A 27,724-nucleotide genomic window follows, 5' to 3' on the forward strand; every position below is an offset into this window, starting at 1 on the left:
TGCCTTCTACTTCTGCTTCAACTCATTTAACTTAGTTCCAAGCCCGAGGAAATGCTACTGTGGTGCGATTCTTCCAAGGGTACACGTGAGTGATCCAGGGTCCGGATGGCCACACTCCAGATCTGACATTTCTTGGCTGTCACTCTTCTCAGGTTCCAAGGCCTTGAAGTGAGGACGCACTTGCTCCTGTCCTCTGTGATGGACCTTCTCTCTCATAGATGATCTGTCTTACATGCCTGACATGCACTTAAACAGACCCATATTTCCCATCTCACCCTTCTCCATCCCTCCATCCCTCCCTCCCTCATTCACTTGGGTGGCTGTCTCAAGAGCAACCTTCAACATTTATCATCTCTTTTGTGGGCCTGCTGGCCATGAGTCCTTTCTTATTTCATGTGAGTAAGATGTCTTACTCACCTTAATTGTCCCCTCTCTTTGGTTTTTGGGGGTAGAATCTCGCTATGTAGCCCAGGCTAGCCTGGAATATGGCCTGCACTACAGTCTAAGGGTTTCTGCTGTGATAAAACATAAGCAACCTGGGGAGGAGAGTCTCTCCCACAGCACAGCACAGCACAGCACAGCACAGCACAGCACAGCACAGTCCATCACTGCAGGAGTCGGGACAGGAGCTCTCTCGGTGGGATCTAGAGGCAGGAGCTGATGCAGAGGCCATGAGGAAACACTGCTTGCTCGCTCTGCTCCTTATAGTAACTTCTTCTGGTTCTTCAGGCACCAGGTACACATGTGGTATACACACATACATGCAAGTCAAACACACATACATGTAAAAATAAATAAGCAAATTGAAAATGATCTCTCTGTCCCTGCATCCATCCTCTCTCTCTCTCTCTCTCTCTCTCTCTCTCTCTCTCTCTCTCTCTCTGCTTGTTTCCTGGGCTCCTCTTACACCAAACAACTCCAGGCAGTGTACCCTCCGTGGTGTGCGCACCCTGGGTGTGGCACACTCCACATGGTGCGTCCTCTGTCCCATCTGTACTTCTTGGAGGATGTTTTCATCCCTGCAGTTCCCAGGAAACGCAAGGCAGGAGTAAAACCTCCCTTAAAGATCTGGAGTTGCTCCCACCCATTGAGCCCACTCTGTCCACCCAGGAAAGTGACAGAGATGACAGAAGCAGAGTGACAAGCCTGGTGGGGGAGCAATATGGTGACACAAGGCTCCCCTCCTGGTGCCTGCAGGTCTCCATCCACAGGAGCCTGTCCTCAAACTCTGATGATCTAATATGTGACAGGGCACCCCCTAGCTGACCGTTTCATTGGCTGGAATTGCTCCACCCAATCCTGTTTCTGAGCATACAACACGGGCCCAGTGAGAGGCCCCCTGTGTAATCCTGTGCCAGCCTCCTCTGGGTTTGGGGCTCATCAAGCTATTGAAACCCAGTGTTTCCTTTCTACAACACAGGGAAGGGAAGACAGCACCTGATTCCTCACATTCCCGTGCTTACCTGGCACCATGGGTCGGTGTAATAAGCCAATAGGGCCCAACGCTCCTGTCAGCAGTGTCACCTCTTCTAAACCTCTTTCTTTGACACAGGAGCACACAGAAGGGTGAGTCCTTGGATGATGCCAGGATACTAAGGCCTAGCATGGAAAGCTGCTAGCCTAGGGGGCTCCCCAGCTCCCCAGCAGGGATGTAATCTTGGTGTTTTCAGCTCCCTCCCGGACATGCCTCCAAACTACGACTTCTGCCCCATCCAGAAAGGAAGAACCAAAGCCACCCCAGAGGAAAAGGGACCCTAAAATTTTTGTCCCTGTCTGGTACTGCAGGCAGAAGGACCTGGTGCTTTCACTATCCACAAAGAGACCTTTACCTCTTTTTTGAGGCAAATCACGCAGAACTCTTACGGGAAAGATGTCCAAAACAAGCTATCTCCCACTAATGGCCTTGTTATAAATGAGACCTTGCTGAGAAAGACCAGGGGAAAGTAACACCCGTCAGGGATCTGCTGTTTGACTTTCCAGACTCAGCACCGCTGGCCTGACCTCACACGTGTCTGTCATTCTCATTTAAAGAAAGAAGTGGTGCCAGAATGTCAGGGGAAAAGCAGAGGAGTACAGGTCAAAGAGGAAGGGCAACCCCAGGGATGCACCACTACAGGGCCACTGAGGAGGCCCTGGCCACAGATGAGTCGGGGCAAACACCTGACTGCGACTTTGCCTCAGGGTTGGAGGCCAACTGAGTCCTTTCTTACTGCCGTCTTACAGGTGAATGGTTACAAGCCTGGGGGAGAAGGATGGCATACTACAGGATTCTGATGACACTGAGTGTCCAGGTTACAGTGGAAATTTTATTTCAGAAGGTTGGACATCTAGGTTTTGGTGGAGGCAGAGAGGAAGAGATTTTTCTGGAAGAGAGTTATGACCAGGGCAAGAAGTTGAGGTTGGAGAGGAGAAAGGGCTAAGGAAGGTCAAGACACGGAGGGCCACAGGCATGCAGTGGGACTCCTTGCAGTACAGCATACGACAGAGCCAGAGGAGACGGCACCCAAAGGTGAGAAAGAAGAAAGCTATAGATAACAAGATGGAGCTACCACATCAAGACCAGAATGTGGTAGAGCCCTGAATAGAATGGAAGCTTCCCGGGTGGAGTGGGCTGAGTTTCTGCCAGGCTAGAAACTGAAGCACACAGTTGCCCCTCAATAACTACACTGGGTCTCTACAATCTAACACAAAGTTAGGGTACAAACACAAAGAAGACAAAGGAGTAGAGAGAGCGTGGAAGAACCAGCTCTTCTAGAATTAAGCTCTGGGTCCTAACCACATTGTATGAACCACAGTGGCCTCCAGCTTGGGGGAAGCTATGACGCCAGAGTAGAGAAGCGCACTACATGGCTCTATGAGCCTTACCAGTCTGCGCTTATTGGTATACAGTACTCTACAATGTGGGATACTGCTCATAACCCATCAACTGAAGGAGAAAAGAACTGAGAAAAGGCTAACCCAGTCACATCTAGCTGCCACTCCCTGAGTCTTATTACTTCTGGTTTATAAAATGGGTCTTGGAACTCCCCCTCACTCCCTGTTACTGTTAATAATTCTTATACAGTAAAGAAGAGTGTGTATGCAGTCCACGTTCCAGTTCAAAGGGGCCCCAGTGGGGCCTAGTACACTGGCACCATCAGTGGACCACTTGCCTGAAATCTGCTAGCCTGTGCCACATATTACTTTATGCTCAGCATCTCAGTTTTGCCCTAGGTGATAATGGCCAAGGGCTGAAAACAACACCCAACAGGTGAGTTGTGCTCGGTGTATAGTGGTTACCAGGAGTCATGTGGGTTCACAGAAGTGCTCACAAAAGGCCATGGAAATCAACAAACCATAAATGCAAGCAAAAGGGGGTACAACCACTAAGCTGTGTGAAAGGCCCTTAACTTCTGAAGTGGGGAGGTTTCCAGGAATGAGGAACCCACATACATATGTGCAATAAAGAGACTGTCCAGACTTTGGTACAGCAGCACTAGGGAGGCCTCCGAGTGCCCCTGGACACTAGCAGTAAGGAGGCCTCTCGCACCTCCTGTACACTCACAACAATGCGACCCAGCACCTGTGCACACCCACAATGATGAGGGCCGCTAACATCCGGTAAACACTTGCAATAATGAGCCCTTCTAACGTCCCATGCACACTTGTGCCCACCTTGAGGAGAAGCATCAGCACTCTTTCAGTTCCCTGATTATACTTTAATTAAATCTCCAGCCCACAGTTTAAAATAAAGCCATTATGGATAGGGACCAAGAATGTCATCATTCCCTGGTGAGCATAAAAATCAATCACTTAAGTTTTTATGATGTAACCTAAGAAAAGTAGACCTTTCTGAGGTTAAAAGATTTGATAGGTTCTCATTTTAGCTGAAGAAATCTGTGAGACGCTTCTGCTTCTGAGACAGAAACATCTTCTTCCTTCTTGTACGTGGTCCCTACCTAGCAGCATCTAAATAGTTACAGCAACAAGTCTGCCCAAGAAAACTTAAAAAGTGGGTTACAGGGCAAAGGGCTACCATCCATAGCACAGGCATGACACCTCATGCTCTCTGTCTAAACACAGGGATGTGAGACTAGAGTCTGGGCTACCCTTGAGATGTCAACAGTAGTACATGAGACACCCTTCCCCCACCTTCTTCCATATACCTTGCCCTCACCACTGCACCACCTGCGAGGGCCTGCAGATGTGAGAACATTCGAAAACCAGGAGTCACTCTGTTGGATGCCAATTGGAAATAAGAAAAAAATAACAAACACTGATAAAAAGTTGCACCTGAAAAATCTCCACTCTAACTTATGCTCAGTGTACTTAGCAAAAGGTCAGAGCTCCGGATTCTGCTGGATAAATAAACGCCGGTGAGGCGGATGAATCACTGGAGAACTGGCGCATGGCAGCGAATGAATAACCTGCAAATGCGTCCCAAACCCCATTATTTCCCCTTTTCCAGAAGCCCAAGATTCATGTCCTCGCATGCCGCCAGTTCATTACCAAGAACTATCATCTCTCTTCCGGCGCACGCCAGGCAGTGTGCACAGCCCCTCGAGGACCCTTTAATGTTTAATTCCCCATCATCCGCTCCGCTGAACAGCTTAATCTCTGCTTGTATGATCAATACTATATCAGTGTAAATTAAAATGACAATTTTAAAGTAATTAAGCCTGTTAATGCTCGATTCAAATGTCATTATTTGCACTGGGGATCGAGGAGAAATCACACCGTGTCTGAGGTGACAGGAAGCCGCTTGAGCCTCCTCACCCTGCTGCATGGTGCCACTGGAGGCTTTAGCAAAGCGGATTAACTTCTGCCTCGCCCTGCCAGGGTGCCTATCCAATTTCTAAAGAGGATAACACAATTTGATGAATTTAATTCCAGCTACAAACTCAATTATTGTGATAATAGATGAAAACTGGGAGGAGACTCTAACAAGGCCTACGTTTTACAAATACACTTACCTCCACAATGGGATACGGCAGCAACGGCCTGATTTGATTTGTCCCCTCTCTTTTGAAAACCCTTTAAATAATTATGATGGTTGGAAAGACAGCCAACATTTATTAAAGAGACTTGCTCCAACCCAAAGGGGCTGCGGCTTAGACAATCTGGGTCACATGCAAGCGCTTGCTGTCCCAAGCTGTACAGCAGCATTTATGAGACAAGCTCTGTGTTATCATTACATTGCTGGACTCATAAAGAGACACATAAAACTCTTCGGCCGTGGACCAGAACTGCCTGTTCAGTCCTGCTGCTCAGTTCCAGCTCAGGAACCAGCAGCCAGGCACCTTCTTTCTGGGTAGACAATGGCGACGTTAATACCAAGAAAATTAAGGGGAAAGAATCACCACTCTGCTCCGATTCTCTCTCGGGAGCCAAGCACAGAGGGAGTGGGAGGCCCAGCGCTCCCCACACCAGCACTTTTTCTGTCTGAGGGCTGGGGCTGCCTCAGGCACAGTGACCGTCAGTGGGCTTTATTCATTACATCAGCAATAAAAATTGACAACCAAACATTCATTTCAAGATGAAGAGCAAAGTGTAACAATTTCCGTTTGAGAGATGTTTGCACACTGAATGGCCAATCTTTCAGACCTACTCAGATAACTGCAGGCGCCGATCTGCTATAGAGTTGGATGGAAGGGACACATACTGAAGCCATGTAAATTTCAAACATTCTGCAGCAAGGGATGCAGGCAGTTAACTTTCACATGCCCCACATCCAATACCTACATCATTTTCTTAACCCTGAATACAAAACCTTGGGTTCCACAAGCTCAGGGCCCCCCTCCCCCCCCTCCCCCTCCCCGCCCCCCGCAATCCTGGGTAGAAATCGGGTTTAAGACTGAATAGAAACGCAGACTATGTTCAGCTAGGTCTCCTTTTCTGCTGCATATAACGACTTCCCCAAGTCCACAGACAAGAACTAGAGAAAAAGTTGCCATCTGTGGGACCGTGGCATGCTGTGGAGACAGCTGAATGGAAGCCAGACCTTCAGATATTTGGTTTTTAAAAAATGTAATGTAGGGCCAAGGGAAAAAGTTACACAGAAAATTCCTTCAAATTTTATCACCACTTTGCCTTGTGTAAATGAGACACGGGGCTAACGAGAAGCTCAGTGGTTATCAGCACTGATAACCCGAGTTATCCCTGAGTTATCCCTGGCAGGAGAGAACTAGCTCCTGGGAGTTGTCTTCTAAGCTCCACATGCACTCAGTCGTCTGCATACAGACAGACACACAGAGAGACAGACACACAGAGAGACAAATATTTTTAAAAAAGAAAAAAAACTAAGGTCTTCTTAAAAAATGCAACAGACAAGAACATGGGGAAGTTGGCTTTGCGTTGGGAAGGATATTTTCATGGCTGTCAGGAATGGCTCCCCATGTCCTGGTGGCTTTATGGTGCCTTGCAGTGACCGTGAGACATCTGAGATGATGCTTTCTGCTGATGGTGGCCGGGCATTCCTGTCGCCTTTGTAAGAACAAGGAGCATCTGCAGAGGTGGGGCCTGGCCGTGTGAGGATCTAAAGTGGGGCTCGTGCTCACTCTTGAGGGGTTAGGGTACCCACCCAGCCACACACTTGTCACAGTTTTGTTTTTGTTTTTGTTTTTGAGACAGGGTTTCTCTGTATAGTCCTGGCTGTCCTGGAACTCACTCTGTAGACCAGGCTGGCTCGAACTCAGTTCAGCTCGAACTCAGAAATCCACCTGCCTCTGCCTCCCGAGTGCTGGGATTAAAGGCGTGCGCCACCACACCCGGCTTTGTCACAGTTTTTAAAAAGGAGGGATAACTTCTAACCATACAGTTTCTCCCTTCAAGGAAACTGAGAAGTTCTCTAACAAACAAGATGAAAATATCCCTTGGCAGGAACAAATGGAGAGTGAGAACTCAGGCACAGACGCTATGACCCATGTCCTGGGTCATCCTTTTTATATAAACAGGACTCAGTATAAAAACTGTAGAGCAAAAAGTAGCCAGTCTATGGGGCATGGATCTAAAACAGATGAGGACTAGGTATAAAAACCAGACTTTAATCACCCAGTGGAGGCACAGTGAGAGCCCACTCTTACCCACCACACCCCTACAGACATCACACTGACCTACACCCAAATATGTCCAGACCTGGGGACTGGAGGCTAACCTGTAACCAGATACTGCTCAGCAAACCTGACCCTGCCCATCACCTCATGGCTAAAGGGTCAGCAGGGTACAGCTCACATGGTTAGAGCACGCACAGAACAGTCACTTGTGCCCACCCCTGCTCACAGACCCTCTCCGCCCGGGACTGATTTTAAAGAAGCATATTATGCAGGCTGGTGCCAGGCCAGATTCTAGGCGCTGAGCTACAGAGAAGAATGTGGTTGAGGACTTGATAAGAGTGCAGAGACCTAGTCATTGAAGCCACACATACAGAGACTGTGACCCTGGGCCCACCGTAGGAGGCACGGCTACCATCTACATGAAAACCTTTGAGGTCACAGGAGAGAAAAACCTGAAAGCATTCTCCACTTTCGGAATGCTAGAGGCCCTGCAAACTGGGTTCCTGGAGGACAAGGATGCAGGACTCAGGATCCTGCATCTGAGGTCAAATTTGTCACTGCTAGGTGAGATGGCTTGGTCTCCATCCGTAGTGTAAAAACACCTCAAGAAGACCAACGAATGCGTAAGGCAGAGGTCAGGCTTGCTGCAAGTCCCAGGAAGAGTCTAGACAAGCCGGGCTAGGCTCACAGGGGACTCTAGTGAGACGTCACTTGAGGCTAAATAAATAGAATGAGCAGTTACACTGTGAGCACCAGGACTATTTTTTTTTTTATGTCTACTGCTTCAGTGATTTTCTGTCAAAAAATGCTAACAAGCATCAAAGTCCTTAAGAGCTTTACAATCTTTCAGTTTGTTCACCAATACATTTCCTGCAGTGTATTTGTTTCCTAGGCTCATGTGACACGGCCCTCGATCATGCCTGTCTACAGCCTGATGGATCTGCTGCCACTAGGCACCTGGCTCAGCTTCACCAAAGACCTGTTAGGGATTTCTCACCAGAAAGCAGGGAACAAAGGTAGAAATACAGTATCTGGTGGGAAATGATCAGGCTGGCCTGGATCAGCAGGCTGGGAACATGAAGCCTGCATCACCCCACCCCATACTGCCCTTGTGTCCATGACAGCCCCATTCCCACTGCCCTCCTGACCACAGAAACCAGGGCCCTAGACTGACGCAGCCACCACCAGCAAGTGACCTATGGGATTAGGAGGGATGGCCAGGGCAGATTAGAAGCCATGATTGCAAACACAGGCCCCTGCAGGCTTTGGGTACAGTGACCACAGAGTCTGCCTTACTGCACGTTGTCCATCGTTTTGGAAGTGGAGGACACCTGGGGGAAAGGGACAAGCAGGGTCACGGAATCAGATGTCACAAGCTGGAGCAGATGGGTGGTGCCACATGGCTGTGGCTGGAAGTCAGCAGGGCCCATGCTCCTCGCTGACCTCAGATGAGGCTTCCCCCTGGTCCTCAGCCCATGTGCTCTCCTCTCCCTTAGAAGACAATGGAGTACAACATTCTCGAGCTGTGGCTGCAGACTGCTTTCCAGGAGGGGAGTCAAATGACTCTTCCCCAGGGATCGCCTAAGGCCACGGGAAAACAGATGTTTACATTAGGATTCACAACAGGAAAACAGATGTTTACATTAGGATTCACAACAGGAGCAACATCACAGTTAGGACACAACAACACAACTAATTTTCTAGTTCGGGGTCACTAAGATGTGAAGAACTGTATTAAAGGGTCACAGCACTGGGGAAGTTGAGAAGCATTCCGCTAGTCCAGACACAGGAGCAAGTGTGAAGCCCAAGGCTCCATTTTAGGCTTTGCACCTTCTGTGACATATGGGTCCACCTGTAGTTGGAGCCTGGCCCCAGAAGCGGCCCAGAGTCCAGCTGGGAGGAGGTTTCATCATTGTAAACCGGACACTGTCAGCACACTGCAGGGAAGGCCCTTGGTACTGGAAGTCACGGTATTGGGTTGAAGGGACACTCAGGGACAAGACACTGCCCTTGTGGCCAGCAGGTGAGCACCTTCTACTCTCACCGGTCATACCTGTGTCTTACTGACGAGTCTGTTCAGATCTCCCCTGCCCCATGTTAGAAGTCAGGTCCTCAGCCCCACTTCTATTGATCAGAAACAGTTATTTACATGAGGAACTTCAGGGAAAATTCCCAGTCAGAGGTTTTGCAAAAGTTGTCTCATAGGCTGTGAGCTGTCTTTACTTTTGCATCAAAACAAAGATTTTATTTGAGGATTACTGCCTTCCAATACTTGCTTCGATCACTTCTCCCTCAGGTTTGTAAGCACATAGAAATGAATTTCCATGGTCTCTGGTGAAAGCTGGGCTTTATTCACAGCAAATGGTCAAGCTAAGGGCCACTCTTCCTTATGCAGAGCATACCCTTATGGCTCAACAGCCTGGACACCTCTGTCAAAATCAAAGGTGGTATGTCCCTGTAATCCCAGCCCTCGGATCAGAAGCCTGAGGCCAGCCTAACCCAGTTGGTTTGCAGAGTCCTTTCCAGCCCTCGGCCTGTTTTTCCGGGTTTATACTGACACTCCATCGTTTTGCCCACTGCAGGTTTATAGGAAGTCTTGATCAGGCAGGATGAGCCCTCAACTGTCCTTTGTCAATGTTGTTGAGGCCACTGTAGGTCCTTTATACTTCCATATAAAACATAAATCCAGATTTCTGATTTCTACAAAAACTCTGCTCCAACATTGATTAGAATCACACCAGAGCATCATGTCAATCTTGGTAGAACAGATATGTCAATACCACTGAGCATTCCCCGAGCCTGGGACAGCTCCACATACTCAGGTCTCACTGATTGGTATAAGCTGCATGTGATGGCTCTCAGGATGCAGGTCCTAGATAGCACTGACCTAAGTCAGTTCTGAATAGTTCATACTTCGGTGCTATTATAAAGGGTAATGTTATCTAAATTTCAGCTTCCAAGAGAATCATTTACAAGTTGATAGCTTGCAAGCCATTGGACACAGGACAAGATGTCAAAGACCTAAACAAAGTACTTCCATGTTAAAAAGCCCAGTCCTGGTCGCTTGTGAGAGCACTGCACCCTGGTGGTTCCCTGAAGGAACCTCGCTCTCATTATTCCAACACACTCCATTAAAGAAGTTGATCCTATACCTCAAACAGATTGTGTTTGTCTCTGGGTTGGATTCTCAAACCACAGCCTGAAAGGTAAAAGTGTGTTCATAGGGGCATGGAGTGAGCTGGATGGAGGAGCAGAGGGCATGTGGAAAAGGACTAAAACAGCTTCATTTATAGGACTGGCCACACTCCATCTGGTTGCCACATCCCACGAGGACACTGGAGTTCCCCCTGGTCTCCACCCACCTAGGTCTGACCTTGCATCTCTTTTGTGAAAGGTAGAAGACCGAAGTCAAGAAAAATAACAACAAACTGGGTTCAGTCACTATTGCTAGACTGCTCTATAAATTCACTTTAATATGAAAAATAACAACAAACTGGGTTCAGTCACTATTGCTAGACTGCTCTATAAATTCACTTTAATATGAATTTAAGGCTAGATCAGATAGGTCTTTAAATTAGTAACAACCAACCTGTCCACAGATGAATGTCCTCCATTGTCCCCCAAATCTTACAGCTGTCCCCACCAACTACCTAGTCACACTCTACTTCCTTCTTTGATGCTCTAAGCACGGCAAAACTCTGACTTCCTTTCTCCCTGTCAATCATGGTCAGATAGTCTATGTGCCAGTGATGGGAGCCCCTTCCTGTGCTGCCTGATGGCAATATTTGCTTCCTGAATACCAGGTGCTTCCTATATGTCCTCGTGTGTTGGCTTAAGTGTCTGTTCCCTTACATGTAGTATGTAACATGGTACATGTTATATGTTGTTAGCTCTGGAGCCCAATTGAAAGCACAGGCTTCCACTGTGCTATACTCTGCGTGGGTTACTAAATTCCCTTGGCTCTACTTGTGCTAAGGAACGGCTAGTGCTCAGTAGCTGCAAGGACCCAGCTAAGGCAGCGCTGGCCACTAAGGGCTCCTTGGCAACTGCCAGAGTGTGAGTACTGCCTGCCTGGTATTTTCTGGTGTGGCCTAGCTCATACTAGAGCTTGCACAGTGATGTCAACCTGGGATGTCAGTTACTGAACCCAGCAAAGCACACAAAATGATACCATAGGAACCCAGCTAGCTCTGGTGGGGTGACTGGCCAGTAGGACTGACAGATGCAGCTGCCTACAGGCAAGTGTTGGGGCTTCAAGGTCAGTGGAGACTTTGGTCCTTCAGCTGTGCTCCACACAGCCCTTACTGAACTATCTGGCACAGAAAACCCCTTGTGTGTGTGTGTGGGGGGGGGGAGGAGGTACATTAGCAAGGTGAGCTAAGGAAACAACACTCCACATTGATGCATCCATGTCTTTCTTTGTAAGATGCTTCTTTCGCAGCTCCTCATCCTAATGCATTCCCAGAGTCTGGGCCAACGTCTCAACCACACCCTCTATATTCAACAGCCCAGAACACAGGTCCTGAGGGGCAGAAGCAGCAAGGGTAGCCGTCCTTGTGTCTTAGGCTAGCAGCAAGGCTTCCTGAACACACAGGAGCACACCCTGGTTTTCCAGGGCTGACAAACTGGCTATACTTCATCTTTAGGTCAGGTAAGCGGGTCCAAGATCTTGGCTGAGCCTGGCAGGCTTTGGTTGCTGAGAAGCAAACCCATGGCTCTGTCCTCTAAGGGTATGGGTGGTGGTGTTCCAGAATTCCTCCGTGTGGTCATTTGATGAGCCTCCCTATGGCACAGGGCACATGCACCTCCCTCTGAGATTTTTGTCGGACTACTGCCAGAGGTGAGTTGGGCACCACTTGCCCAGCAAATAAAACAGTCCCACAAGAGAATGCAACACTCTCATCTAGTCATGGGGATCTGGCATTCAGGAGGTGAGTGCTACCTAGCAGTCACCACATTATCTCAGGGGAGCAACCATGTGTATGCAAAGATGACTTGGGCTCTGGTCATCTCCTATTCCAAACCTGGTATTGGTGGATTGGTCGTGTCTTCACAGTACCGAACCTGGGGGAGAGTAACACTGGAATGATGCTGAGGAAGTGTTGAGGACATATACCAACAACATCCTGCATGCCAGGCAGCCATTGCCACCTCTTCCTCCTCAGCCAATGTTCTCTAAACCAGAACAGAGTAAGTGTTCTTTCCTTAAGACCATGGCAAGTAGGCAACATGGCTGGTAGGAGTTATATCACCCTTGTGAACGGCCATAGATTCAATCAAAGTATTCACCAAAGTTCAATCAAAGGTTCACCAAGCTGGTGACCCCATCCCTCCTTCCAGTACTGAGTCTTCCCAGAATGCTGTGATACTCCCTCCCTGTCCTACATCCATAAGCAGATATCCCAACCTCTTCTTCCTGACTACCTTGGGTCTAAATATGAGTGACAATGGAGAGGTGGGGATAGGCATAGCCGATGGGCACTCATAGACACTTGTGGCTAAGCAGAGGAAAGCTCTGGCATGTGTACCATGTTACTACGGCTCTCTGCCCCAAACTCCTCTATCAGAAAGTAGACAGCACATGGGGAACATAGGCAACTGCTTTGCCTGGCTGACAAGGAGTCCTATGTACAGGTCCACAGCTGAGTAGCCTAGTGACCACAGAGGCACATTTTGGCCTGTCTAACACTCCTAAGGTACATTAGGGTCCCCTGACATTCATGGGAACATACCAAGATCTGATGCTACTCAGAGAGACAAATATGGGGTCCTCAACACCCCCCGGGGCAAATATGGGGGGTCCTCAACATTTGCAGAGGCACCTTGAAGTCTGCCTGGTACCCCAAAAGACATATCTGAATCTAGTAGACACCCACAAGGGCACATCTGCATCTATTTGATGCCCACTGAGGCACATCTGGGTTTGCCCCCATGCTCACCTGGGCACATCTAGATCTACCAGATGCCCACAAGAGTATATCTGGATCTAGAGCATACTCACATGAGCATACCTAGGAATTAGGTTGGGCATCTATTTGATGCCCAATAAGTAAATATGGGTCTTCCCAATGTCTAGGGAGGCACAGCTGACTCTCCCAAATGCCTGCACAGGCACTGAACCTGCCTGGCATAAAGAACAAGAAGCATGAGAAGCTGTTAGCAGAGCAGAAAGTACCGGGCCTTTCGGGAAGCTGCTGAAGAATAAAGCTACCTCTTCTCTGCGGGCGGCTCTCTAGTCTCCAGTGAGCACAGCTCTGACGGACAGGGCACCCCCTTCTGGATGTCAGAGAGTAGGATCTCGCACTCCTAAAGATAGCAGGATGCGTCACATAGTCATGGCCCCCACCCAGGAGAACCCAGTGAGGATGGGTCAACACGAGGCTCCCGCTGTTCCCCCATGTGGTGCCCAGCACCTGCCCCTCTGCTTTGTGCCAGGTCAGGTGGGCACATGGCTAGCAGTGGGTCTCAGTGGCCTTCTGAAAAGGAAATTTCTTAAGAGACATATCTCAGCTTGTCCTTGAGCTCATAAGAACCAGTGTCAGTCACTTGCAAATCCTAGAGTCCTTACAGGCACCACCCCTCCTGGAGACATGAGGCTTAGCCTGTTCTAAACATATGTCCTGGGCTAGGCAGACTCCCTTCAGGGCCTGGGCTGTAGCCAGAAAAAGCTTCACAGCTCCTCAGGATGCATGGAGCCTGTAACAAAATTAACCTCGTGGCAATTGTTTCCCCCACTTTGATAGCCCAATGTCAGCTCATCTGTTACAGGGAAATAAAAAAGTCAGGCCTAAATGTATAAAAAATTATGATGGAAGTCCTAAATAAAGCGTAGACTGCAAGCTCATTGAGTCAAAAATCAATCAATCAATGAGGGAGTGGGTTAGGAGCACCTCATAAGCCCCAAAGAAATCATTTGCCCAAACACTGGGACTTAACGGTGGAGGACCAAATTCCAACACTTTTAGGAAGTAAATAATGAAAAATCAATTCAGAGGAAAAACAGATCAAGAACCCTGACTGTGACGTGCCGACACATTTATTGCTGAATACCATTCCTCGGCTGACCCGAAAACTTCGGAAGGTGTTTATTTACTTTCAACACCTTCCAGGGATCAATATTTTTAATTTGGATCCGAGTTATTATTTTTCACATCACAGCAGCGGGGAGCAGCGTAAAGTGGCTCATATTTTAGTGCTAAAAAGATCGATACGACAGTTTCACCTTCACTGCGGCCCGGCTGCTGCGGCCGCACATCATCACATCCCGAAGGGCCATGGTACTGAGGCAGGAGGGCAGGTCATCACCCGACAGGGGTGCAGACAGCCATGATTTAACTGAGTGCAGGGCGCCCAGTGCCCTCAGAAAACCAATCTTGCTCCTCTCACTTCATCAGGCCTCCAGTGAGGAGGAGGAGGGCAGGGCCCAGTGCAGAGGGGGCCACTACTGGCCAAGATTAGTCCCTCATCATAAACACATTTGCCTTTCCCTCCTCTTCCTCAGATCAAAGAACATCAGCCAACTCCATTAATTGCCCACAAATTTCTCCCAACCTCTTATTTAGGAGAAAGCAGGGAGGCAGCACCCACAGAGCAGTGGGAAGGGGGCTTCTGGGAAGGACAGCCTCCACTCATCAGTCTCGCCCTCAGAACCAGGGCTTCTGCTGGGGCAGTCAGGCCACACAGGGCAGGAGCCTCCTGAGGACACTCAGGGCACGGGGGCAAATGTGGACATCACACCAGGAAGGACAAATGTGTGACAGCCCCTTGTCAACCTTCAGCACCTCGCGTTCTCCCTAACCCTAATTTAACTATCACCAACCCAGTCCACCCCACACTCTGCAAATAAATCCTAGAGCCCAAGAAAACCCAGGGCACCCGGACGACAGCAGAGTCACACAGCTTATGCCTCTGTCTTATACCTCCGAGAAATACCTATTCCTAATAGTGCTGGCAGCTACACAGAGGAGAAGTAAAGAAAGAGACCCTGACCTTGTACGAGGGCAGAAAAAGAACTACCAGCCCACATGTGAGCAGCATCCAGGTATCTAGGCAATCTTGACTGGCAGGTCTGAGGCCTTCTGCCAAGCAAGAGCCTTGCAAAAGCAGACGGCAGGACGTTTGCATTGACAGAGCTGTCCCTGAAACTAAGAGGTAGACTTTGCCTACTGGAGCCACCCATAGCCTGCTATTGTCCCTAAATAAGATGGGTCACTGGAATCTTCAGTTTCTGGCCTGCCTAGGACACCATTCAACTACCATTATCCACCACCTAGGCTGCTTGTGAATAAGATTCCTAGGGGAACAGATGAGGCTAGAGTTTCCTTAAGTACCCTAAACACTCCTGGTATTACCCACCCAGACCACCACACCCATGCCTGCCACCAACAGAACAGCATGCAAGCTTTTCTCCAGGCACCTTAAGAAGCATGTGCAACCTCCAGGAATGTTCTACCTCCAGCTATCCAGTCTCCTTCCTTGGCCTGAGGCAAGGTATGGGCAAGCCCAGGTCGAGACAGGGTGGTACTGAGAAACCTACAGATGCTGCCTCTTGTCAACTGCCCCAATGGCACATCTCTCTCCCTGAGGACCTATGACAGCACACTAAGCCTTCTCAGACCTCTCAGGAGCTATGCCACCCATAGCAACAAAGTCTTTACAACAATAAGCCATTAGTAAGGTATGCCTCCTTCAAATTCCCCCTGGCTGGTCAAGAATTTCCTTTCCATTGAAAGGGGGTAGTCTCTCCTGTTCCCTAGCAATTTACTCTAGAAACAAGAGCTTTGGCCAGGTCATATCAGCTCTCAAGTTTCCACCCAGTGCCCTCTCCTCTGGGTGCAGGCAGAAGCAAAACCAAGAAACCTATTACCTTCTAGTTCCCAACAGGAATGCTATTAAATTAGCTACAGCTTCGAGAGGCCACCCAGGGTTGGCTCTATAGCCAGACAAGGACCAGAGCCCTAGACCTGGGTTTCTATTCCTGCACAAACATTACAAAGAAGCAAGTTGGGAAGGAAAGGGTTTTTTAAGCTTAACTTTCCACATTGCTGTTCATCACCAAAGGAAGTCAGGACTGGAACTCAAGCAGGTCAGGAAGCAGGAGCTGATGCAGAGGCCATGGAGGGATGTTCCTTACTGGCTTTCTTCCCCTGGCTTGCTCAGCTTGCTTTCTTATAGAACTATCAGCCCAGGGATGGCACCACCCACAGTGGGCTAGGCTCTCTCACCCTTGATCACTAATTGAGAAAATGCCCCACAGCTAGGTCTCATGGAGGCCCTTCCCCAACTGCAGCTCCTTTCTCTATGATAACTCCAGCCTGTGTAAAGCTGATGCACAAAACCAGCCAGTACAGATCCCCTATCCAGGCACCAGAACGGTAGATATCAGGTCCCAGAATGGGATGAGAGGATGTGCTGAGGACATGGACCAGGCCATGTCTGAAGCCCATCACAGAGAACACAGCCTCTGGCTTCCCAGACCAGGTGAGCAGCCAGCAATGCACTGGTGAGCACTCCATGCTGAAAGGCACCCCTTCAGCAACAAAACAAGACAGCGGTGGAATTATATGAAAATAAATTTTCAGTCTCTTCCTTACTTTGCCATTCTGAAGCAAGAGTACAAGGAAGCCGTTATCTCACGCACTCTTATTGATGCGCCCGCTTGTCGGGAGGTAAGCGATGTGTTTTCTATGCTCCTCCGAGTGGCTGGCTAAATCAGACACATGATTTCCATGCTGCTAGAGTGTCTGATCAATAGACACTAGCGCAGACTTGGAAAACTTCACCCAGGTAGTTCCTCAGTGTCCAATCTACATGGCTGGCTTACTGTGAAACTCAACTGTGCCACACTGTGATGCCGAGAGCCCCGGAAAGTAGCCTTCAAAGTCCATCTCTAACACTGGAGGCAAGAGGCATAAACCCAGGAAGTAGTTCTAATGCCAGGTGGGCTTGCTCATTCCCCCTCTCTCCCTCCCTCCCTTCTTTTTTCTGGGTCCTCTGAACTCTGATTACCATTCACAGCAGCTCAAGGTCATCGTTCTATCCTCTAATCCACACAGCACAGAGCTCAGCTTCCAGCTAGGCTCTTCTTCAAGGACCCTCCCTCTTAGGTCTATCTCATCTGGCAGGCCCAAGAGGGCTGCCCTAAGAATGAGCAGCCCTGGTACCGTCCAACAAATCCTCAACTGCACTGTGGCTCCAACTCTGAAAAGGTCAGGGGTTTCTTCATGTTGTTAGAAATCAGTGATCTTACAAGGGCGCAGCCTCGTGTTACATGCCAAACTTAACAGATCTCACCCCTGACTCTTCTACCAACATGACTGGCTCACAGGGGCTATTCCCACCAACTCCCTCCCAACATGTGGTGTCCCTCTCCACCAAGTGGTAGAGCCCCTGTCCTCACTGAGCAAGTCTCTGGCAGTGAGGAGTGGCCCTAGCTAAGGTACCACCAGTACACGAACATGCACTCTAGGAGCCGGCTGTCCCTCAGGAAGAGGGCACAAGGGTTTGAGAAGGGAAGCAAGAAGCAAGCAGACAAGCCAGTGCACAGGTCAGGTAACAGGAAGTCACAGGGAAGCTGACAGTAGGGCCTGGAGAGTGGCAATGATGGCCCCAGCCCACAGAAGAATGCAGATGTCCCTTCAGGAGCACACTATGGGCATCTGGCATTCTAGGGTCCAACAGCAATGATTCAGCCTCTAGGAGGATGAGTTCCGTGTTCCTGTACCTCCATTCCTGCACCAGGTGGTGGCCAAGAGATATATAAAAGGAGTTGATTGAAAGAGCTCATGAGAATGCTGGGCCCCAGAGTGAGGACAGCACAGTGTGGTGGGCTGGGTACCACTTGGGAAGCACATTGTTTGCTCTTTTAGTTCCTCTCCAGGTAGCTACAGAGCCTCATACAACCACTTCAACAGAAGAGCTACATGTTTCACTTACGTCACTGATGTTTAAACTGGTGGCACCTTGACCAGGACACTAACAATCAAAAGCACAAACAATTCTCTGGATGCCACAGGCCTCAGAGCCATCTCTGCTGCAGTCTCACCAACGCCAGCTTCCACACACTGCATGGAGCCCAGGGCCTTCCTACCTGGATGTTGTTCCCCAGTGTTTTCAGTACTGGCCTGGAAGCGCAGCATGGAGAGGAACGTAGCCTCTGTCTTCCTGTAAATCCTCCTCGGAGAGCTCTTTCTTGGCTGCACTTTGGCTTCTGGCCCTCCAGTCCCTGTGATTCCCTCATGCCTCACTGAGTTTACCTCTTTGGATCCAAGCTCCTTGCAACTGGGCCAGGAACTCACCCAGTCCCTGAAATTAAACACACCCACCAACAGCCTCCGATTCTCTTCTGTTCATGACTGTAACCCTCTCTCCAAGGTGCCACTGCCTTTTCCCGCCCCATCCAGAAGGTTTGTGGGTATTCACATTCCCCCCACACTCCTAGCCTCCAGTGGTCTGCCAGGAGACAAGTCCATTCCGTGACTCTAAACATGGGACAGGGACCTGTATGTGCAATCCTGGGAGAAAACAGCAAACAAAAACAAGCTAAGCCAACCAAGGTGGGCTCTCCAGGGAAGCAAAGTCAGGTACTCTTAGTGCTCCGGGACACAGTATGCTCACTCCTGCCCTCTCCTGTGATTCACAATTAGCCATTCAAGGCCAACATCCTCTTCCAATGGAAACATTCAAACACAAGGAACAGGATGGGGACCCAGATTTTCCAGTGGTAGCAACCTAACATGCCAGTCTGGCAGAATATCTGAAGACCCAGACTTCTAGTAAACAATTTTCCATGTCACACGGAGCAGTGACAAAGCCAGGGGCCCAGAATCGAGGGGTCATTTTCATGGTTTCTGTACAGCATAGACAGCAGACATCCATCTCACATCGATAGACAAACATGTTAGCCACAGTAAGCCACAGAGAACTTAATGTCCCCATCTCAGGATAAAAATCTTCGGAGCTATCCTTGCAGTAAGCATTGGGGCTGCATGTGCTGCACTGGTGCCACCTCCTGGCAGCAAAGGCCATTTGCAACTCTCCTATTCTAAGCCCCCGGAGCATCACCAGCAACAGAGGCAGCAGATCTTAAACTAGAGTCTACCCCATCACCAGGGGCTCCCACCCCCACCCCACCGTCAGCTCATGCAGCAGGTGCAGTTCATTCAGCCCAGCAGCTTGCTGGAAACAGGCCACTATTTTCTGATCCCCATTAATGCCCATGACAGCATTTATGTATAAGATAAATTCATCTCAATTTCCTTTTTCAATTAATGGCCTATTATTTGAACCAGACTCAGCTAAAAACACTCAGCTGATACCATCAATCTTACAAAGATTAAATTCCTCTGTCTGAAGCTACGGGGTACCAGGCTAGGCAGGAGGATGGCTACCTAGCTGTCGGATGTGGCCAGCTATGTTCAGGACCCCAAGGGTGGATGGAGGTCCTTCCTACCAGGACATCCTAAGGCCCTCACTAAAGGCCATAACACACCAAGAAACACAGTGAAGGGCTGTGAAGTGGACGGTGCTCAAAGACCTAGGGCGACTGTAGTTACAATCTGGGATAAGAGACCTCTACTCTCTGCTACCTACAATGACTCCAGACAGACATGGAGAGCCCTTGATCATCACCATTCAATCAGACATGAAGGCACTTCATATCACACTGTTCTTGATAGAGAAGCTGGGTCCCAGGACAGGAATGCCAAGGCATAATAACTGCTTGACAAGCAAAGGGGAACAAAGCAAAGCAGATGTACCACATGTCATGCTCTACCCTCAGACTGCGACCTTCTTCCTCTCAGCCCAGCTATGAAGGCTCTTGCAGTGTCAAACCAGCCCTGTTTGTGAATGTGGGATTTATCCTCCCATCCCTGTATTTTAGGTCATTCTGTCTATAAAGTCAAAGGGGAGTTATGGAGAAAAGAACCTTCCTACAGATGATGCACTAGTGGAGCAAGGCCTTAATGGAGGAAAGACAGGAAAGATGCTGCTGCTGAGCCTTCTGCAGCACTGGTGCCCACGGTCCGATGGTGATGTACCTTACTAAGATTCTGCCTGCATTTTCTGCTGGAAATCCCATTGCCACAGTCAGATCTAAGAGTGTGTAAGTTTTGTGAAATTGTAGAAACCCTTAGCCATTGTTTGTACAAACAAGCATCTCTGTTCCCTCTGCCCTCTGGAAGGCCCTAGAGACATGGTGCCAGGCCACATGACATCATCCCAGTGTGACCCTTTCTAGGCTGTTTTCATTTCTAGCAATTTCCACTGCTTTCCCTCAGTTTACCTCCTTTCTGTCTGTTGTGTCTAGTCTGATGTCTATCTTCACTGATATCTCTTGTCTTTTTCATCTGTGTAAATCTGACTTAAGAAGATAAGAAATTTGAGTATTGGCAGAGGAAATCCAGTAGGCTAAAGGGAGGGGCCTTTTACAAGAAGGAAAGCAGCACAGAGCTGAGAGGAAGAAGCCAGCAGCAGAAGCAGCAAAGGGAAGATGAGGGGAAGCAGGAGGACTATATTCTAAGCAGGCCAGGGCTAGAGGAAGGACACCTCTGAAAGTGGGTGGGTGGAACACTAATGAGTTTGAAGAAAATGTCTTTGAGAGGATAGAACATACCTGGCACTGAATGCTCCAAACCCAGAGACTGAACCCTTGACAGGTTGACAGGGGTTCTCTAGCCTAAGGATGACCCCAAAGCCTGCCCCTCCCCCACCTCTGTCTCTGTCTCTGTCTCTGTCTCTGTCTCTGTCTCTCTCTCTCTCTCTCTCTCACACACACACACAAGATGCAGGGCAGGAGCCATGCCCTGTTCTGCCCAGCATGACATACACTCTTGCTATATCTCTCCATATAGAAGACAGACATATACCCAACAGAAGCCAAGCCAGGTAGCTGCTCAGGGTAGCTCATGGCAGAAGATGGGCTGACAGACAAGGGCCACTGCTAGATCTCATCTCGTGGAGAAGAGAAGCAGCACCTACGAATGTGACAATGTTGTGACAACCTATGACAACCTATGAATGTGACAACGTGTCAGAGAGCAAAGGAAAAGGCATCGGAGCAGAAAGGTAACTCAATCCCTGAAGGCCGAGGCACCACAGAGCTTGAGATGGCATTCTCCAAGCCAACAGTTACAAAGGCTTTCAAACATCTCTCGATACTTCCTAGCCCTTCCCAGTGCTTCCTGCCTATGACCCAGGACACTTCTAGAAGAGGGACAGTTCCTATGAGGTCGGTGCAGGCTTTATCCTATACCACTGTAAGGCACACCCATTCTGAAGCAGGTTTCCCTCTGAAGGCCTGCTCAGGGCTTACAAAGTGATTGCCAAGCCCAGGAGCAGGGGAACTGAGCAGCTCAGGCTCCAGTTCAATCTCTTATCTAAGCCACCCTGAAGACCTGGGTCCTCCTCTCTGTCGTACATCTCCAGGCCAGCCTCCCTGAGCTGGCCACCCCTACCCCAGCTCCCGCCCATGCTCTCTCTGGACCAGCAAAGAGATGCACTCTTAAGCCTCCGCCACCAGCTCTGCCAGGGGGAGGACTCGGGCCATCCAACAGTCAACAGAACATGAGAAGCTTTTCATAGGACAGTCACACTGTGCTGTGACAGGGCATGCATGCCGACTTAGTACTCTTCGGAAACAGCCAAGATTCAGGTTCCCTTGTCCTGGGATTCGTGCCATAGCTTAAAAATGACTCACCGTGAAGTGTTCCTGTGACTTGTAGTTTTCATCCAGGTAGACACGCGCCCTGTTGTATTCTTTCATTGCGTCACTGGATAGTAGTTCTCTGGGAGGGAAAGAGTGAGCACAATAAGCAAACGCCCAGACGCCACGCCTTCCTTCCCACTTGTGTGCTCCAAGCCACCAGGCCATGATTAAAACTGTTTTTCACATCACCCTGAGACCCACACAGCCCCTAAATGGGCCAAGCAGGAGGGAGGGAAGGAGGAAAGAGGGGAAGATCAGTGATAGCAACAGTGGACTCAAGTCCTCTTTGTGTCCTTGGCACATAGAGAGCAGCCACATAGCAGTCTCTGGTCTCTACTCAGGCCTGTGAGATGCCTATACCATGAGGCCTCCCAGGGATAAAGACACTGATGGGAGCCGGATAGTGGTGGCACACGCCTTTAATCCCAGCACTTGGGAGGCAGAGACAGGCGGATTTCTGAGTTCAAGACCAGTCTGGTCTACAGAGTGAGTTCCAGGATAGCCAGGGCTACACAGAGAAGCCCTGTCTCAAAAAACAAAAAAAGACACTGATAGGAATACCTGGGACTCACTTAAGCCACACACCATGTGTAGGTGACTTCCAGAGTCTGCTGCTCTCATTGGCAGCCCCACAGTGCAGACAGTGACAGTGACAGTGACAGTGACTAGCATTTCCTTAAAGGAGACAGTAGCCCATGCTCATCAGCCAATGTGGCAGAGCCTCACTGCATCTCCCACCATCCCTTTTTATGGTCAAAAACCAATTGGTTGATTTTATCATCATCTCTAGGTTGGCTAGAGAAAAAGTACCTACCACACATCCAGCCCAGGATGTGGGACAAAAGCCCATTCCTTCTCTGCTGCTGGTGAGAAGCAGGCACAGCATATGACCCAAAGTACAGATGTTAGGGAAGGACCCCAAGGGAAACCTTAAGTCTAGGAAAGAGAGGCAGCAAATGAGCTGGCAGCCACAGATCTCAACATGTTCAAGGGCATGAAGACGGAGAAAGAAATGCCTGGGCACCAACCTTGAGCACTGAATTGAGATCCCGAGGAGTGAGGATGAGAGATGACAGGGTACCAACCCTAAGCACCAAGCTCATCTGGTATCAAATGCCTGATGTGGGATGATGGCTTGAATGTAATCTCCAAGATACACTCAGTAGCAGAAAGGAACTAACCCTTCTAAGTTGCTGTTGGACCACCACACACAGGACACTGGCACATGCTGCCCTCCTCCAGACAAATGTGAGTAAAAAGCTACCTGACATGGGAATGGTCAGCATAACATCAGGGCCATAGTTTTTTCAAAACAAGCTATCAACTGATCCAGGCCCAGAAAGGACAAAAGTAATAGGACTAGTGGAAAAGAACATTAAAATGATAAATATGAGCCCTAAAGGAAAATAGGAATGTACAGAAGAAAGGAGTTTCTGGTGCTGACAGACAAGAATCGGGATCTCACAGGATAGACAAAGAGTGGGCATCCCTGCAAAGCAATGCAATGCAATAGGGGCTCCCATGCCATGTGGATGGCTGCACCTCTCTGGGCAACACTGAATCAGGGCAAGGGAGGAGGGGGCCGGGAGAAAAGCAGCATCTATGGATAGAGGGGACTAATGTTCTCCAAACTTAGGCAAATCTGTAGGTGCACTGTTCAAAATAAACAATATTAAACCAGAACACAGCAAACTGAGCTGCTACAAACAAGGTAGATGTAGATGAAAGCGAGCAGCCGGGAAAGCACATTATCCACAAGAAGATGAAGATGCACACAAGGGCTGGGCTCTGGTCGGAAACAATGAAACACAGAAGACAATGACATGGTGTCCTTGAAGTAGTGAGGGAACTGACAAGCTCCCATTCATCCCCAATAAATGCAGCTTTCAAAAATGAGAACAACGAACTTGTTCAGACAAACAAAGGCTAAGAGAATCAGCAGCAGCTGACTTGTACTGAAATAAACAGTACAGAAAGCTCTTTGGCTAAGGAAAATGGTCCAGGTAGAAGCTGAGTCCGGCCAAAAGCAAAGAGCACTGTGTGGGAAATCCACAGGAGGGTACCTGACAGCCCCAGCCTTCTCAAGGACAGCTGCTCTTCAAAGCCAGAGCAGCAAGGCCTGCACTGCCACACACAGCCCATCCAAGGGACAGTAGTGATGGAACCTCCCTCCTGAGGGCCACTGGCCTACAGGTGCCCAGGGCTCAGTGCCCATGGCACCTTCCCCTTTCAGATGCTCTGCTGCTCCAGCCCACAAGCCTCTCTCTCCTTTGTCAACTTGCAGTCCTTGGCATTAACACTAACTTCTGTCAGTGATGTGTGCTGCAGATGTTCTTCATAAGGTAGCTTAGCTCTCCCTTCTTTCAGAATATCTTTCTGTAACAGTATGGCTTTTTTTTTTTAACAGGACCAATGTGTCAATCTTATCTTTCTAAGCTGCAAGTTTTGCACATCCTGAAAGAAATCCTCCCTACCTCAAAGCTACAAAGATACTCTTCTGTATCTCTACCTTCAAATTTTACTTGAGTATAACTAGAATTCATTCTGAGGCAGGGTAGAGTGACATCTTGGGACATGGTGATGCAGGATCTCTATGAGGCACTTCTCAGCCTGCTGCACCAAGGGCATGCACCATGGAAGACATCCCCTACAGCACGTCTGCCCACCCTTGTTGTTCCACTGCTGTGATGGGAGCCAGTGCTCTGGCCAGCAGAATACCACCTCAATTTCATTCCACTGCTGCAATGGGAGCTAGTGCTCTGGCCAGCAGAATGCCACCTCAATTTCCTTCTGGGCTGTTTCCGTGCTGTCCTTCTCCAAGTGCCAGTACTAGGAGTGTTAGGGAATACGCTTTGGAACACCAAACTGTCTTGAAAACTACTTGGGAGCAATGTACAGAGTTTTTGATACCCAATCAAGCTCCAAGATCTTGAGTGGTGGGAACGTAGCACATGTCACTTGAAAGAAACTCTGCTGTGAACAGGGTGCTTGATCAGCCTCTCTACACACAGGGATGTTCAGGATCTTAGCTGTCACCTGCACGGGCATGTAAGCACTGAAGGAGTACTTCCTTATTTTCTTGTCAAGTTCAGGCCAGATGCAAACAGAAATAAAGTGGCAAGAAAAAGTGCTAACAAGGGTCAGTGAAATGGCCTAGTGGGTAATGTCATCTGTTGTACAAGCCTGAAACTTCAATTTGATCCCTGGAGCCCACATACAAGTGGGAAAAACTGACTCAAAAAAGTTGTTTTCTGACCTCTATATGAGCTGTGTGGCATGTGCACACACCCCTTACACACATGCATGCATGCACGGAGGCATGAACACTCGCACGCACGCAACCAAGGATAGTGGGAACAGCAGAGACCCATGGGGCAGGGAGTGCCTTGAGTGCACTCCAGGGACTAAGGCAAAGCTCAATCCCCAATTGTGTCCATGCCAAGCTGTTCCAATGGAGGACAGGTTCTAGGAATAGCCCATGGATATTTCTTCTGCACCATTCCGTGGTCAAAGCTGTGGCCTACATGACTTCTTTCAAAGCCATACACCAGGAACAACAAATGAGCCCAAATCACTCCCAATGTGCTGCAATCCTTTCAGAACTTTAGACCATTTCCCATTGAAAACGACATCCAGGATTCCCTAAATTCTGACTTTTCCTCTTCTTCCCTAATCACCTTTCTGGTCAAAGGCAGGATGGACACAATGGGGTCTAAGGGCAAACAGGAGCTCCTAGGCTGGTTCTAAAAGGCACAGGCAGGAAAGGGCCCTGATTCCAGACCTAGAGCAGATTGAGTACCTGCTTGCTCTTCTGTGTTCATTCGCAAAGCCATCTCAAGAGAGCCCATTCCCCTTCTTCCTGGCCTGAGCTCAGATGGTCCTGTCTTCTCAGGAGCCACAGAGCACAATTTGCATTGGCTCGATACATACAGTGCCTGTCCCCTGGATGGCATGTTGCCTCCCAGGCTTCGAAGCTCAGACGCTCCTGCAGAACCCAGTCCTGCCCATCATCCATTGTCCACTGCAGCAGTTTGGCTAGCATTCACCCACCTCAGGTACTCTGATGGAGGATTCCCCAAGACCTGCCCCCCTAGCCTAGCAGCACAGGTGCTTACTCTTTGGCGGTGAGCAGCTGCCGGATCACTGAGCCACACACCTCTCTGGGGAAATTGCAGCTCCCTCAACATGACCCATAGACAAGTTTCAAGAAGTGGCATTCACCACCACATCCCATCCAAAGACCTACCCCACGGTCCACAGGCTCCAGCTGAGACTTACTTGACAAATTTGTCCACATGGGACATGGAGGCCTCATAGTTTTTCCCTCCAAATTCTTGGCAGTGCAAGGCCATGAAGTGAGGCTTGTGTGTGTGCAGGACCTGAGAAGAAAGCACAGAGTTAGAGCACAAACCACAGCAGGGCAATGAAGCATGCGCCTCACCTCAACAGCCAGGCATCCCACAGACAGCAGACCAAAGGCCACACCCCTGTGCCCACAAGTTCTTTACAGATTCTATGAGTTGCCACCTTTATGCTGCCAACTGTTTATTTCTAGCCTCTTCCATATTTCCTTCGCAAAGATTCAGAATTTCTAAGAAGCCTTTTCAATAACCTAAAGGCACTCTTCTCTAATTACAAAAAAGCAGTACTATGCTATGGACAAGAAAACATCAGGAAGTTCTCAACCCATGTCACAGCCTCAGCACATCGTTAACACTGCTGTACATACCTGTTGAGAGATTTAGTCTAGGCAACCACGTATGCGGTAGCATGTGCTCCTGTGCATGTCAGAGTGTGACGGCATGTTCTTATGTGTGTGCATCATGCATGCATGCAGAATTGGGTGTCAGCTTAAGTTAGTGTGAGAGCACTGCCTGTGTGCTGTCATGTGTGCATGCATGTATGTGCTCACTATGCACAGGCTCATTCTTAATTCAGGATCACCAAGGCTGGCTTCTAAGCAGACTCCAGTACCCATGCTGTCTGAACCACCAAATATGTACATCTTGTGTTCCCCATAGCCCTAGAAGCTGTAGCCCTGTTGTCTAATTTATAGCAGCAGGAGGCTGGCATATGACAGAAACATACCCATGGTCGCATGGGCATTGAGTGAGTGGCACAGCCTGAGCTTGTCTACAGCTCACAACCTTACTTCTGTCCAACCATTAAGGTTTCTACTTTTCCAAAACATTGCTGACGTCACCAGCAAACTTTGCTTGGCATAGGCAGTACAGCGCAGGAAAACCAACCATCTCCTGGGCAGTAAGGTGGTAAGGCACTTGGTTCTGCCCTCTTGGAGCATGGGGAGAGCAGCACCCTAGAGGGCAGATCACTGAAGGAAGGATGAGCCCCAGCAGACATTGAAGAGCTAGTACAGGAGGGGAGTAAAATGGGGGGGGGGGGAGAGGAAGGACTTCTAGGAAGGGCTAGAAGGCAGGATCGGAGAAGAAAACATGAAGTTGAGGTTACTATGACCACAGGGCCAAAGTGGTAGCAGGGAAACCCACAGGCAGGGCTGGAAGCCAGTGTACCTAGAGCCAGTCCAGGGTTAGGGGAAAATTCCCAGGAGTCACAATTTTCATTTTAGGAACCGAGTTACATAATCATTCTTCAAATCTGGTCTTCAAATCTGGTAGTCTTCATCTAAATTCCAAGTAGCACTTTCCCTTTCTAAGTGAGTTTTTATTGTTTAAGCAAATAGCCTTTCATAGCACAAAGGTCAATATTTGAATGACTAGAACTCAAGGGTCAATTACGATCCTACATATCTTCAAAAGAAAAGAATCTAAGATCAACAGCTATGGGCAGTGAAGGAAGAAACTCCAGGCTAGCAAGAAAATACTAGCATAACTGTCAGGCAGGGCAGGTACCAGGCATACTGACCCCTCTCTAGACACTATAGGCACTTCTCACAAGTCAGACTTGGCCAGAAACTCCAGAAGGAGATATGACCTCACCAGGGCAGAGAACAGGTAGATCAGACCAT

General features: G+C 49.0%; 1 protein-coding gene across 3 annotated transcripts in view; it reads right to left on the minus strand.

Annotated features, from left to right (window-relative positions):
- Positions 1 to 27,724, minus strand: part of Inpp5a (inositol polyphosphate-5-phosphatase A) — a 193,567-nt gene that overhangs the window by 83,378 nt on the left and 82,465 nt on the right. For all 3 annotated transcript variants that reach the window (XM_021167525.3, XM_021167526.3, XM_029479152.1), the window contains 2 exons: positions 26,017 to 26,117; positions 21,730 to 21,817 (listed from right to left, as the gene is read on the minus strand). In XM_021167525.3, coding sequence (XP_021023184.1) covers positions 21,730 to 21,817; positions 26,017 to 26,117 — 189 coding nt within the window. The remainder of the gene's footprint in view (positions 1 to 21,729; positions 21,818 to 26,016; positions 26,118 to 27,724) is intronic.

The sequence above is a fragment of the Mus caroli genome, unplaced genomic scaffold, assembly GCF_978045245.1.
Source record: "Mus caroli unplaced genomic scaffold, Mus_caroli_1 scaffold_8, whole genome shotgun sequence".
NCBI classification, from domain to species: Eukaryota; Metazoa; Chordata; class Mammalia; order Rodentia; family Muridae; genus Mus; species Mus caroli.